This window comes from Triturus cristatus, chromosome 9, assembly GCF_964204655.1.
Source record: "Triturus cristatus chromosome 9, aTriCri1.1, whole genome shotgun sequence".
Lineage (NCBI taxonomy): Eukaryota > Metazoa > Chordata > Amphibia > Caudata > Salamandridae > Triturus > Triturus cristatus.
The window spans coordinates 948,117,225-948,132,840 of NC_140592.1; the positions used below are offsets into that span (position 1 = coordinate 948,117,225).

Consider the following 15,616-nt stretch of genomic DNA (forward strand, 5'->3'; position numbering starts at 1 on the left):
CCCACCCCCTCTTTTAAGAATGTATTTTATGTATGTTTTTATTCTGTCATGTTGTATAATTATGACTCTTATAGCTCTATTTTCTGAACAGTGCGCTTCACTTTGGCTGTAGTAGGATATTTGGATTTATGGATTGTATATACCTGTCTGAAATATGCCATTGTATCAATTAATCTTTTTTATATTTTCTTTTTATTTAAAATGGTGTTTTTATAGCTTTTATAACGTGAGCTGTTGAAATAAAGCTTACACAACAACAAGTTTATATTTAGCACAGATTAATTTATGTCTGACATGGCTGCATTTTTGAGAGCTCCCTTTTTCTGTATGTAATTAGCCAGGACGAGATGTCTTTTGAATATGCATTGGGGATACCGCCCACTTGGGATGAATTCAACACGGATCCATTTGTGTATATTGATGGCTGCACTTTGTGAGTATTTCTGATACTGGCATCACCGGATGTTTTGTGATGCCGCAGAGAATTTGCTTGAATGTACTCTATATTATTTATTTTATTCAATCACTCTTTATAATGTAACATGACTTTCAAATGTTAGCCCATTCATATGCAATTGCCTTTACTTACATTTCAATACATGTGAAAGTAACATTTTTTAAAATGGCCGACTGTTGTTTTCATGAGACATTGATTGTTTAATACCCCTTTCTATGACCATGCTCAACAAAACTGTATTTAACACTTACTTGGGTTACAATGTAACATCGTGAACAAGGCTTTTCAAGCCGAAACGCGTAGACGTTTGTCTGCCTTTGCAACCGTTTTAAAAACTGAATTTCGTTATATATATATATATATATATATATATATATATATATATATATATATATATATATATATATATTTATTTATTTATATTATCTACTGGCAGTCGCCAGTAGATAGTTATAGTTAGAGCCTAGTTTCCATAGGAAAAGCGATTTTTGATGTGCTTATAACTTTGGCGTAATTTGACGAATCTTTAAGAAATTTCCCAAAAAGTTCCTCTTTTCAGATCAGCTCCTATTTTGAAAGTTTGGGCGTGATTTGTCAAGGGGGGCTGAGAAAAAAGGGAGATCCCAAATGTGTTTTCGCCATGCAATTTCCATAGGAAACTTTACACAAGGCTACAGGTCAAACTGCTGAACGGAATTAAGCCAAATTGGGCAGGGAGAAACGTCTTGGTCCAGAAAGCACGCTTTTGTTGAAATGGTGTAAATCCGTTCAGTAGCTTTTGAGATATTAAAGCAAAAAAATATATATATATCTGGGCGGAGCCTAACTCCCGAGCACGAGCTTGCCTCTGATTGGATGCTAACACTTCAAACCAGGAAGTGTTAGCAGCCATCTTGTGCCTTGCATCGAGTGAAAATAAAACAAAGGTGCCGGGGGCAATTTAATATACCGTAGCTCTGTCTGTGCGAGATACCCCTTTCACGTTGAAATGGTGTAAATCCGTTCAGTAGATTTTGAGATATTAAAGGAACAATATATATATATATATATATCTGGGCGGAGCATAACTCCCGAGCACGAGCTTGCCTCTGATTGGCTGCTAACACTTCAAACCAGGAAGTGTTAGCAGCCATCTTGTGCCTCGCATCGAGTGAAAATAAAACAAAGGTCTCGGGGGCAATTTAATATACCGGAGTTCTGTCTGTGCGAGATACCCCTGTCACGCTCCCTCTCCCCACATCACCAGCTCGCAGCTATGCCTTTAGAAGACAGTGCATCGGCTCGCAGCTCTCTACCTCTGCGAGCCCGTACGCCGCTGCGTCGGCTCGCAGCTCTCTACCTCTGCGAGCCAGTACGCTGCTGTGCCTTTGCGGGCGGACGGCCCGTAGCACTCCCTCTGCGAGTCGAGCCGCAGCGCTCCCTCTACGAGCCTGGGTGCGAACTGTTGAAACTAGGAACTGTTGGCAGCCATTTTGTGATTCAATCCACGTCAGCTCGCATCTCTCCGTCTACAAGACATCGAGTCAGTAGTTCTACCTCTGCGAGGCAACTTTGAAAACATACCGGAGCTCTGTCTGTGCGAGATACCCCTTTCACGCTCCCTCTCCCGACATCACCAGCTAGCAGCTATGCCTTTAGAAGCTAGTCCGTCAGCTCGCAGCTCTGCGTCTGCGAGCCAGCCCATTAGCTCGTAGCTGTGTGTCTGCTAGCAGGCCCGTCGGCCCGTTGCGCTCTCTGTGCGAGTTAGGCTACAGCTCTCTGAAGCATAGCACCCAACAACCTTCTTGGGCCCGCAACGCACCCTCTGCGAACCACCGGTCGGCTCGGAGCCCTTCGTGTGTGAGTTCTTGGGCCCGCAGTTGTATCTCTGAAGCCAAGACTGGAAATATACTGCAGCTCTCACAGTCTCTTTCTCACAGTCTCTTTCTCACAGTTTCTCTCTGTCTCTCTCTCTCTCCCACAGTCTCTCTCTGTCTCTCACAGTCTCTCTCAGTCTCTCTCTCAGTCTCTCTCTCAGACTCTCTCGCACACAGTCTCTCTCTCTCTCACACAGTCTCCCTCTCACACAGTCTCTCTCTCTCACAGTCTCTCTCTCTCACAGTCTCTCTATCACACAGTCTCTCTCTCTCTCACACACACAGTCTCTCTCTCACACAGTCTCTCTCTCTCACAGTCTCTCACACACAGTCTCTCTCTCACACACACAGTCTCTCTCTGTCTCACTCAGTATCTCTCTCTCTCACATACAGTATCTCTCTCTGTCTCACTCTCTCACAGTCTCCTCATACTGTCTCCCTCTCACAGTCTCCTTTTCTCTCACACAGTCTCTCTCAGTCTCTCTCTCTCACAGTCTCTCTCTGTCTCACTCTCTCTCACAGTCTCTCTTCTCAGTCTCTCTCTCATAGTCTTTCTCTCACCGTCTCTCTCTTAAACAGTCTCTATCTCACACAGTCTCTCTCTCACAGTCTCTCTCTCTCTCTCACACATACAGTCTCTCTCACACACAGTCTCTCTCTCACAGTCTCTCTCTCACAGTCTCTCTCTGTCTCACACACTCAGTCTCTCTCTCAGTCTCTCTCCACAGTCTCTCTCTCACACAGTCTCTCACTCTCACTCTCTACCTCTCTCTCTCTCTCTCTACCTCTCTCTCTACCGCTCTACCTCTCCACTCTCTCACTCCACTCTCTTCTGTCACTGGTAATATTGGGTGCAATTTTGAAAGCGCCCAGCCTTGGGAAGTCTCGACGGTTTCAAAACTGCACCGTCCTAATTTTGTGGTGAAATCGTGAACAGCTGGGGGGCCATGGGTACATTGCCTGGAAGGTCCGCGGGCCGCCATGGAAGGCCTGCCGAGCTGCTGGCGGCCCGCGGGCCGTACTATGAGTACCACCGTTGTAGATCGACCCCATTCTATGATCTCTGAGGTACGCAGACACACCTTTGTTGACATTCTTCCTAGATTTTTCTATCTTATGACAAAATTGGTTTGACCATTTCCACTTCTGTCTTTGACATATATTGGAATATACAAAGACAGTTTGAGGTAAAAGGAACATCAATTCTCAAAAGGTGTCCTTCATAAGCATTTCCAAACATACCGCAGTCAATGTGCCTAGGTCGTTACCACCACAGTGCACAATCATGAGGTCAGGGTGTTGGAGATGCAAACAGGTTTTAACCAAAGCAGCAATTGGTGCCTCTTCAATCCTCTCTCTGCAAACCATTTAATATCCACATTTTGTAAACCTAGGTCTAAGTCAATACGTCTCTGTTCTGCATACCTCTTGCACCAGAAAACATAGCTATGTCCTACGATCCACACTAGCATTTTGAAGGTATGGCTGGAAGAAATGGATAGATCTGTCTGTCTGTAGCTCATGCAGTTCGTTCGTAGAATAAGAGATATGTTTAAAGATGGGGAACTACTTTTTTCCCATTGAAAACGTTAACTATTGGGCGATGAAAAGCATTGTTTCGTAAAAAGTAGGGTGCATATTATTTTTGAGGAAAAGCATGTTTGTCAATGGTTAATAAAAAAGCAGTTTAAATGTACATATTATAGGATAAAATTTGCTCAGCTCAACCACACCTGCTAATTGCATTTGGAAAGTACAGTTCGAACTTAAAACAATGGTAAACTTTTACCCTGCACGTGCCGTTAAATGTTCGAGAAAATGTTGCAAAAAACAATATCGTTAGGTTTTTGAAAAATGATGAACTTTTAACCTGCACATGTCGTAGAATGTTCTAGAAAGTGTGTCGATAGAATCCGTTGAACTTTTCACCTGTATGTGTCCTTCAAATGTTAAAAAAAACTTTTTATATGGAAAGTTAAAAAATAACCAATGAAGAGAAGTTTTGCAATCTTAAAAAATCAATGAACTATTCTGATTTGTTCTTTACATGTATTTATGTGTGGAGCAACAGGGAAATTGTGCCGTTAGTGGTTCCATTGCTGATGAAAGCAGTGCATTGCATGTACTGTGTGACACAGAAAGAATTGCATGCGTTTCTGACCTTTGAAATCTGCAGACCAACTACAAAGGTAAGTTAGAAATTAAGGTGTGTTATGTGTTCTGTAGTAGTGGTTAAGTCTTTGAGGCGATATTTTTAACTTTGAAAGTCTGGTGTTTTACATTGGTTGTAAAATATGCATAAAGTGTGACTAGTTAGTAAACAAGTACTTTAGATATGTTTAGGAGTTTTTCACAAAGAAAAGGTGCAAGTTGTCATCTGTAAAGGACTATGCGGTTTTGAAAATTAGATGTAGGGTTAATTTGGATTTGTATATCTATTCCACCGAGATAAACAGAATGTCGCACGCTTGCAAATTATGCTTAGTCTGGAAATAGTGGGGAAGGTAAGAGTAGAAAATGTATGAGTTATTAACTTAACAGATGTGGAACAAAAACCAGAAATGTTATGTACACAGTTTGTGGTCTCATGTTTTACACTGAGAGGTAGATTTCAATATCAGTCAAGTCTGGTGTGGTACTGCGAGGCTTTGGATTTGGGTGTTCTTAGGAAATCTAAGTTGTTGGGGAGCGTTTCTTTAGAAGACATATTTTATAAATATGTGGGAGATAAAAAAATAAATGAAAATGTTCTCTGTATATTTTCTGTATGATTTTGTTCACAGTCCTAAAGTAAATGTGATTATTAGTGATAGTAATTGTCAGGGTGTGTTTCTCCGCTGAATATATGCAGGCCTTTAAGTGGTCCGGGTCTTATCGGTACAGAGTTCCACCACTTCTTTAAGACAGCCGCCAATTTTTTTCATCCCAATTAAAGCTGTTAATATACGTATAGTAAAGGGGCTATACAGATATTTTACAAATGTGTGACAGATCAAAAAAAGAATTAAAAGTGTTCTCAGTACATTTTCTGTAGGATTTTTTAACACTACTAAACTAACTGTGATTATAAGTGATGAAAATTGTTAGGGTGTGTCTCTGTGCTGAATATAGGCAGGCCTTTAAGTGGGCCCGGTCTTACCGGTGCTGAACAGTGGTACCCCTTTCAGACAGCCGCCATTTTTTTCATCCCACTTGAAGCCCTCAATATTCGTATATTAAAGAAACGGTACAATAAAAGTTTAGGAATTACACCTTTGTTTACTCTCCTCATGTCCCACCCCCATTTTGTGCAGCCAACAGTAGTGTTTGTAAAAATTAAGTGATAGAGCTTTATCTATTATGAAAATAGCACTTATACCCTTATTGACATGTACGTGGGATCTGTAGTGTAAAGAGAAGGTCGTAATCAGTTTCAATGGTACAAAAGTGACGTGACATATGTTTGAAAGATTATATGGTTTTAGGAGTAAGGTATGTAGGTAACAAATAAGAAGTATAAAGAAAATGTCGCACGTTTGGAAATTATGCTTGGTCTGGAAATAGTGGTGAAGGGAGGGGGGGTGGGATATTTATCTGTTATTAATTTAAGGCAGATAAAACAAAAAACAGATATATTATGTGTACAGCTTGTGGGCTCATTTTTCACACAGAGAGGTATATTCGAATATAAGCCAAGGGAGGTGTTGTACTGCAAGCACGTTTACAATGTGCAGACATTACATGGAGAGAAAATACACAAAGTAAATATGTACCTTTCTTTGGATATGTACACATGGTATGAATAATTTGATGATAGTTTTAGATATAGTGTACAATGCCCGGTGATGCGGGGCAAGAGAGGGTGAAGCAGATATTCTGTAGAGAGACAGCTGTGGTATATTCTCAGTATTAGTTTGGAGAGGGAGAGCTGCGGGCTGTTGTTGTGTTGTGTTGCAGAGGTAGAGCTGCGGGCCCCACTGTTTGTAGAGGGAGAGGTACTAGACGTTGCCTTGCATAGGGATAGCTGCGGGCTGTTGATGCGGGGCAAGCGAGGGTGAAGGGGGTATCTCGTAGAGGGAGAACTTTGGTATATTTGCAGTGTTGGCTAGTAGAGGTAGAGCTACGGACCCGACGGCTTGTACAGATAAAGCTGCGAGCCGACCGGTGGTTCACAGAGGGAGAGTTGCGAGCCGGCGGGCTGGCTCATACAGCAAGAGCTGCGAGCCGACTGGCTGGCTCGTAGAGGGAGAGCTGCGACCCATCGGCTCCTAGAGGGAGAGCTGCAGGCCGGCTCACAGAGGAACAGCTGTGGGCCAACTGGTATAGGGAGAGGTGCAGGCCGTCAACTTGCAAAGGAGAGCTGCGGGACGGTGATGTGGGGAGAGGGAGCGTGAAGGGGGTATCTCGCAGAGAGAGAACTGCAGTATATTTCCAGTGTTGGATTGCAGAGGTACAACTGCGGGCCCGACGGCTCTCAGACAGGGCCAACACTGGAAATATACCGCAGCTCTCCCTCTGCCAGATACCCCCTTCACCCTCTTTCACCCCACATCACCAGCTAGCAGCTATGCCTTTAGAAGCTACTCCGTCGGCTCGCAGCTCTGCGTCTGCAAGCAGTCGGGCCCGCAGCTCTACCTCTGCGAGACAGCCCATTAGCTCGTAGCTGTGTGTCTGCTAGCAGGCCCATCGGCCCGTTGCTCTCTCTGTGCGAGTTAGACCACAGCTCTCTGAAGCATAGTCCCCAACAACCTTCTCGGGCCCGCAACACTCACTCTGCGAACCACCAGTCGGCTCGCAGCTCTTCGTGTGCGAGTTCTCAGGCCCGCAGTTGTATCTCTGATGCCAAGACTGGAAATATACCGCAGCTCTCTCTCTGCGAGATACCCCCTTCACACTCCCTCTCCCCACATCACCGTTCCACAGCTATCCCTTTGCAAGCCGACGGCCCACACCTTTCCCTATACCAGTCAGCCCCCTGCTGTTCCTCTGCGAGCCGGCTCGCAGCTCTTCCTCTACGAGCCAGTCCGCCCGGCTCGCAAGTCTCTCTCTGCGAACCACTGGTCGGCTCGCAGCTCTTCGTCTGTGAGTCGTCGGGCCCGCGGTTGTACCTCTGCAAACCAATACTGGAAATATACCACAGCTTTCCCTCTGCCAGATACTCCCTTCACCCTACCTCGCTGCACATCACTGGTCATGCGTATCCTTTTGCAAGCCAACGGCCCACAGTTCTCCCTATGCGAGTCGGCCCGTAGCTGTCCCTCTATGAGCCGGACCTCAGCTGTACATCTGTGAGCTGGCACGCAGCTCTTCCTCTGCGATCTGATGGGCCGCAGCTCTCTCTCTACAAGCCAGCCAGTCGACTCGCAGCTCTTCCTCTACAAGCCACCTGCCGGCTCGCAACTCTCCCTCTGCGTACCACCGGTCGGCTCGCAGCTCTTCATCTGCGAGTCCTCTGGCCCGCAGTTGTACCTCTGCAAGCCAAGACAGGAAATATATTGCAGCTCTATCTTTGCGAGATACCCTCTTCACGCTCCCTCTCCTCACTACATCATCCCGCAGCTATCCCTTTGCAAGCGGACGGCTCACACCTTTCCCTATACCAGTCGGCCCTCAGCTGTTCCTCTGCGAGTCAGCCCGCAGCTCTCCCCTGCGTGCCAACGGGCCGCAGCTCTCTCTCTACGAGCGAGCCAGTCGACTCGCAGCTCTTCCTCTACGAGCCAGCCCGCCGGCTCGCAAGTCTCTCTCTGCGAACCACCCGTCGGCTCGCAGCTCTTCGTCTGTGAGCCGTCAGGCATGCAGTTGTACCTCTGCAAACCAATACTGGAAATATACCCCAGCTTTCCCTCTGCCAGATATTCCCTTCACCCTACCTTGTTGCACATCACCGGTCGTACGTATCCTTTGGCAAGCCGATGGCCCGCAGCTCACCCTATGCAAGTTGGCCCGTAGCTGTCCCTCTACGAGCCAGACCTCAGCTCTACCTCTGCGAACTGGCACGCAGCTCTTCCTCTGTGAGCCTATGGGCCACAGCTCTCTCTCTACGAGCCAGCCAGTCAACTCGCAGCTCTTCCTCTACGAGCCAGCCCGCCGGCTCGCAACTCTCCCTCTGCGAACCACCGGTTGGCTCGCAGCTCTTCGTCTGCGAGTCCTCAGGCCCGCAGTTGTACCTCTGCAAGCCAAGACTGGAAATATATTGCAGCTCTCTCTCTGCGAGATACCCCCTTCACGCTCCGTCTCCCCACTTCATCGTCCCGCAGCTATCCTTTTGCAAGCGGACGACTCGCACCTTTCCCTATACCAGTTGGCCCGCAGCTGTTCCTCTGCGAGCCTGCCTGCAGCTCTCCCTCTGCGAGCCAACGGGCCGCAGCTCTCTCTCCACGGGCGAGCCAGTCGGCTCGCAGCTCTTCCTCTACGAGCCAGTCCGCCGGCTCGCAAGTCTCTCTCTGCGAACCACCAGTCGACTTGCAGCTCTTCGCCTGCAAGCCGTCGGGCCCGCAGTTGTACCTCTGCAAACCAATACTGGATTACAGCATTCCCTCTGCCAGATACTCCCTCCACCCTCCCTCAATGCACATCACCGGTCGTATGTATCCTTTTGCAAGCCGACGGCCCGCAGCTCTCCCTATGCAAGTCGGCCCAAAGCTGTCCCTCTACGAGCCGGACCTCAGCTCTTCCTCTGCGAGCCGGCATGCAGCTGTCCCTCTAGGAGCCGACGGCCCGCAGCTCTCAATGTACGAGCCAGTCCGTGGGGGGGGGGACGATTCACTCCTACTGTGTGCTATTTTTATACTAAATAAAGCTCTGTTTGTTTAGTTTTTATAAACAGTACTCTCAGGGGCACAAAGTGTTGGTTGCAGTACTAAAGGGCACATATATGTAAATTAACGTCATAACAAGGTTATGTGCAGGTGTTAAAGCTCATTACACGACTGGGCTGACACATTACCAAAATGGGAATGACATCGTACTTAATCTCTTCCCCCTCTCCTTTCCCATGTCAGACGTTTTTGTTGCTCTATAACAGTTGATCTGTTCTTGGTTATGCACATCCAGAATGAAATGTAAGCCTGTGCCATATCTTTGTTAATATGGTGCAGTGTAATGCTTGCTAACTTGCCGATAGAAGTGTTAAGGTAATGATGGTAACGTTTACATGTGCTATTTAACTGAGAATCTCAGTCTAATTATACAGATAACAATTTTTCAAAATAGTGTCTACAAAGCTATTTGTAATGGGTTGCAGAGGAAGTGCTCTTGGACGGTGGGGTGCGTGGGACGGTAGGTTGGGGCGGGGTGGGGAAGGGGAAAGTAGGAGGTAGTAGATTCACATATAAAATGGGAAGGCGAATCTAAATAATTAAATAAATACGTGCTGTATGTCCAGTGACACTACCTGCCACCCTACTGTTCCCTTATTTCTCTCCACTGCCATACAGCATTCCCTCTGCAAGCCGCCAGTTGAACTTATCTAATTGTATGTGATTATTTTAACATATTGAACAGATATAACAAAGAATTGAAACTTTTTTTTCTTTCTCAGAAAATTATTTTGTTTGGATTAAAAATTGAAAATGCCTAGAAGAACTGGAAAAAAAAGGAAAGACAAAAAGGCCATCTATTTAAAGAAAGGTCAGAAATGCGGATTACAAGTAAATGAGAGTACTCCAAAAAGACTTTCTTCTGGTAAATACACTAGACAATTTTTTTAAAAAGTATTATGAACATTTAATGATAATAACATCACACAAAGGAAAAAAAATAATTTTCCAAGTAAGGAGAAGCAGACTTCGACTTCACAATGGAAGAAAAAAAATCATGATAAGGAAACAGTATTTGTTACCCGTAGACAAAAACAATTTCAAGAAATTCGACAAAGACTTTTTCGAAAGAGTAATTAAGAATTTAATAAAAGGATGCCGGAAATATAAAAAGAAAGTGCTGCAATTGAAACAGAAACAGCATATTGAAAGCATAGTGGATACTGCTTTTAAATTAAAACAAAAAATATTCATTTTGATTTTGAAGAGGATGAAACTGTTGGATAAAACAATGAAGATTCTGAAAGACAAAAGTAAAAAAAAGACTTGTGAACAGAAGCAACTTTTGTAAAGTCTTTAGTGGAGAATGGAAACATATGTCTAATAGTGAACCTTTTTTTAATGAAGAAAGTTACTTCCAAGAAAATAGTTTACCATTTGCAGTTGATACTAGAGGTCGTTGCTACGAAGTTCAGAATGGTTGTCCTGTTCCAAAAGAGGAAATGGTTGGTATTAGTGCAGAACAGTTAATAGCTGAAGAAGTGCAAGGGAAACGCACACAGGCTCCTGTGTATAAGTGGGGTTGTAGCAATATTTGTAGTATTCAACAGGAATCTATTAATCTAATGTGAAATTTGTTACGAGAATATACACTGAAAAGTGTTAAACAGAAGATTAGGTTGTTACAAGGACTAGATCCATGTAATGTAAGAAAATATACTGAGAAACATGGTCATTCTCTGGCTTGTCTTTCATGAAAAGTGTGTAAAAGAGTGTTTTTCATCACTTGACGATGTTAGCAGTACACCATTCAGAAATGCGGAAGTTTGTAAGGAAACTGTACTATGTAAAAAGTCCTGCATTATGTTTAAATGAACTGAATACAGCTCTTTTCCACGGTTCTTTATCAGATGTCCAAAAAAACTGTAATGACATTGGGTTCCGATATTTTGGTTCAGAAGAGCAGTGCATAGAAACTGAAAGTTTGACAATTACAGATGTTGAAGAAGATGGGAAAGTGATTAGGATTAATCAGTTTGAAGAAGAAATTGTAAAGTATAAAAAAGGGTGCTCTGAAATTCCAAACTATGTTTGTGTTTGTTGTTGACGTACAAATTATAAAATTCAAACTAGGAATGTTGATTTGTATTTAAAATCTGAAAAGAAGAATAATGATAAATGGAAGGAATTTGCAACATACTTGTTAGTAGAAGGTCAATTTGAGTTAGGCAGTGATTTGTAAATATTGTTATAATAAATTAGAAGAGAATAAAATGCCCACTAGAGCAGTACATAATAAGTTAGAATTAGTACCTATTCTGGAGGAACTGGCAGATTTTAATACATATGAGGCAATTCTAATACAATCTGTTCATCCATTTCAAACTATAATTCGCATGGAACCTAAAACAGGTAAACTGCCACCAACAGACTTACACAGAGGGCTGAACGGAAGGTGTACTTACCTTTGGATTTTAAGAAAAATATTGAAATTGTTGGTGGAGACAAAGAGGAAAATGAAGCAGTAGTCATTTTAGTAAATGGAGTACCAACAAAGAGTTGGAAAATATGGCAAGAATTTGTGGATGTTAATAAACTTCAAAAGGCTAAGTTATATCTTGTGGAGAACAATATTTATGATAAATGTGTAAATATGGAAGAACAGGTAATACGTTTGGAAGATGAATCTGAAATTTCAAGTGGTCAAATAGAGAAAGTGGACAAGTCAAGGAGTGAAGAGATTTATGAACATTGCACAATATATCCTCTACATTAAAAAGAAGTACTAGGAAACAGCATTGAGTTATTTCAAATGAAAAAAGCAAAGGGAACTCCAATGAGTGTATGGGAGAAAAGCTTGGAAACTCGTTGTTTTCCACAGCTGTTTCCTACTGGAGAAGGTGGGCGATATGATGACCGACCTGTACGGATTCCAGCTTCTGAATATCGCTCAACTGGAGTTCATTATTCACTTCTTTCAGCGAAAGAATTTGTGGAGGAAGTTCAACAAACATGAAAATTTAGAAACGCAGTTAATTAATTTGATGGCATGTCAACGAGGAACAAATGAGTATTGGTATCGTCGTCATGGAGAACTGAAGTGTATGTTACGGATCTTAGGTACACCAACATGGTTTGTGACACTTAGCTGTGTAGAGTATGCATGGGAAGATTTGCTTGAATTTCTACGAGAAGCAAATTCCAATATAAAGAATGTTGAAATTAAGACACCTGGAGAACTGTGTTCTTTGAATCCTATAAATGGGTGCAGATATTTTAATCATAGGTTTCAAGCTATGATGTCTTTCATCTGCAATAAAAAGAATCCACCTCTTGGAGAAGTTACCGATTTCTTTTACATTTGGAACTGAGTCAGATGAAATAGTATTGTCTTTCATTGAACGGTATGTGACATGTGAGATTCCGAGACAAGGAGGAGATAGAAGCTTGAACAGCAAGTTTTACGTTTCCAAAGTCACTTGTGGAAAGTACTGCCGATGAAAATACAAGTCTAAAGGAAAGTTTTATACCAAGTGTCGGTTTGGATTTCCACGTACAGTAATTTCTAAAGGAAGAGTAAATTCTTTTTTTTCTTCTGTAAGGTAGACAATAACTCGCAAATCTCCAAAGAATACCTACAACTTGAAAAGAACAGAATTGTCAAAGTATATTAATGACTACAATCCGGTTGTTTTAAAAATGTGGAACGCAAAAATGGACATTCAGTATGTTGCAGACAATTTAATTGCTGTTGCATGCTACGTAACATCATAAATAACGAAATCCGAAAAAACAGAGATGAAACAATTGTGGGAAGAAATTGCACAAGAGAAGAGCCTTAGCAAAACATTGTACAGCTTTACTTTGAAAATGCTTTCACACAGAGAAATTGGATCCTATGAATGTTCAGACCGCTTGTCTTCTTCAAGTTTATATTCAAAATCACGAGGGATCATTTGGGTAAGTTTAGGTCTTGCCTGCTCAAGAAATAGAGTGTTGAAATTATTAAAGAAATTGAATACTTAGCAGTAAATGAACCAGACAGTACAGAAATTCTTAAAACTAATATGTTGGATACATACTATCCGAAAAGGAGTCGACCTCTGGAACAGCTATGTCTGTATGAAGTACTTCAACATTACAGCTTCAAAAGCAATGTTAAACAGAATTTAAAAGAAGGAAAATATGCAGTAGTTGGATGTCATGGATGTTTAGTAAAACACTAAAAAGGAAATCTTATCAACCACAAGAAACTCAGCTGTGAAACTGCAGATAAGCGAGAATTTTACTATTTAGCACTTCTCCAACTGTTCAAACCATAGCGTAGCGAAAGTGATTTACTTGGAGATTTCGACTGCTACGAAGATTCTTTTAATGCATGTAAAGATAGCATTGCATGTTCAATTTTCCCTACATATTTAAAAATGTTGAATGATGAAGTTGAACAGGAAAAGACTATTACAGCTGAAGTTGCTAATGAAAGTTCCCAAGAAAGTCAAAGTTCTGGTCCATGTGGTCAAGATCCACTTGGACAACCAATAGTGGAAAATGAAGCAGCGATTGCTATGCATGAAGTCGAAAATGCAATGCAACAAGTATAAGACGAGTATATTACATTGGAAAAGTTAGAAGAACAAGTAAATATTGAACAGAAACAAATATATATACAAGTGAGAGAACAGATAGAACATGGTTTGTTACATGAAAAGAAAGAACGTGTATGTTCATCGTTTAAACCTATTCTGATGTACATCAGTGGTCAATCTGGAACGGGTAAAAGGTTTTTAATTAAAGTTTTGACAAGTTACCTTAAAAAAACAACTGGTTCACATTTATCTTGTGTGGTAACAGCTCCAACTGGATTAGCTACCCACAATGTTAAAGGAATTACTTTGCATAGATTACTGATGTTACCAGTTGAGCATGATAATAAATTAGAATATCAAAAGTTATCTGGAGAAGCTTCTTATGAAGGTTCAAGAGTGCTGAAGAAGATGAAACTTTTAATTATTGATGAGGTGAGTATGGTCTCAAACTTAATGCTTGCTTTTGTGCATTTAAGAATGCAACAGGTATTGAAAACAGAATACGATGTTCTCTTTGGAGGAAAACATTTAATTGTATTTGGAGATCTGCTACAACTAACTCCTGTAAAAGGAGAACCAGTCTTTAAAACTCTTCTAAGTGAAGACACTAGGAAATCTTTAGGAAGTATTGGAAATGTGAATCTCTGGTTCAATTTTGAATATAAAGAACTGACTCGGAATATGCAACAAGCATGTGATGAAGATTATGGAAATATTCTGAAAGATGTAAGAATTGGTGTTCTAAGCAAACATGGTAAACAAGCTTTACAAAGTCGCCTACTAAAGAACTTGTTTACAACTGAAAACACACCAGTAGCAGTACTCTACAAGAACATTGCAGAAAAAATCTATAGTTTGCTTAATGCCTACAGTGAAAGAGTGTTATACATTTAATCAAGAGCTTCTGAAATTGGAAAATCAAGAAATAGTTCACATTGAAGCTGTTGATAAAATCGAGCATCACAGAATAACAATTCTTCTTTCAAATAAACTACAGATTAAATTGGATTCTTTGGAAAAGTCTATATCAAAAACTGCTGGCTTTGAATTTGTTTTAGAAGTGTGTATAAACTGTCGGGTTATTTTGAGGCGTAATTTGAATATAGAAGAAGGTTTAGTGAATGGAGCAATGGGGAAAGTTGTTGAATTTGTAAAATATCAAAACACAAATGCAATTGAATTCTCGAAAATTAAATTTGATCAGATTACAGATGTAAAACAGATTGGGCGTTGTGCTGTATGTTTTTTGCTGGTAAAAGACTTGTATGTTCGTAGAAAACTGTTTCCTTTCTGTTTAGCATATGCAATAACCATTCATAAATCTCAAGGTTCAAGTGTAGATAATGCTTTAGTAAATGTTGGAAGCACTGTGTTTAAAGAGGGAATGGAATATGTTGCATTATTTCGAGTTAGAACATTGTCTAGTTTGTATTTAATTGATTTAGATGAAAACAAGGTTAGTGCTGATGTAAATTGTGTAAGAGAATATAATCGTTTAAGAAAGACTTTATGCACCAACTTTAGGTGAATATCCTATTTAGGAAAAACGTGTTGTGTGTTCAAAACGGAAACATGTTGATGAATCAAGTGTGGTTGAAAAGCAGAAAAAAAATCAAGAGAAAAGAGACGATGCAAAGAAACAGAAAATACAAACAAGTGATGATGTTGTAGATATCAATTAGAAAATGCTTCTGGTGTCAACTGCTATGGTAATATTATTCTAAACGTTATATTTTATCTAGAAGATCTTTATGGTGAAATTATGGAAAGTCAGGAAAAAAGATTATGTTCTGCACTTTTTATTTTATTTGAACAATTGAGAACTGACAGAAGTAAGATCCATACTGCTTCTGGTATTCGCCAACTCTTGGATACATGTACTGGATCTTTAACGTTCAGCCCTAATATACAACAAGATGCACAAGAATTTCTGATGGTTATGCTTGGAGTATTAGTAGATGAAGGGTTCCAGATTGAGAG

General features: G+C 41.5%; 1 protein-coding gene across 2 annotated transcripts in view; it reads left to right on the plus strand.

The window, feature by feature from the left end:
- Positions 1-4,393: 4,393 nt before the first annotated feature.
- Positions 4,394-15,616, plus strand: part of LOC146799127 (uncharacterized) — a 49,480-nt gene continuing 38,257 nt past the window's right edge. The window contains exons 1-2 of one of the 2 annotated variants that reach the window (XM_085626551.1): positions 4,394-4,502; positions 9,833-9,975. Coding sequence is in view for 1 of the 2 variants with exons in the window: in XM_085626550.1 (XP_085482676.1) it covers positions 4,416-4,502 (87 nt within the window). In the remaining variant the exon portion in view is untranslated. The remainder of the gene's footprint in view (positions 4,503-9,832; positions 9,976-15,616) is intronic. The other variant, XM_085626550.1, reaches the window with a different exon arrangement.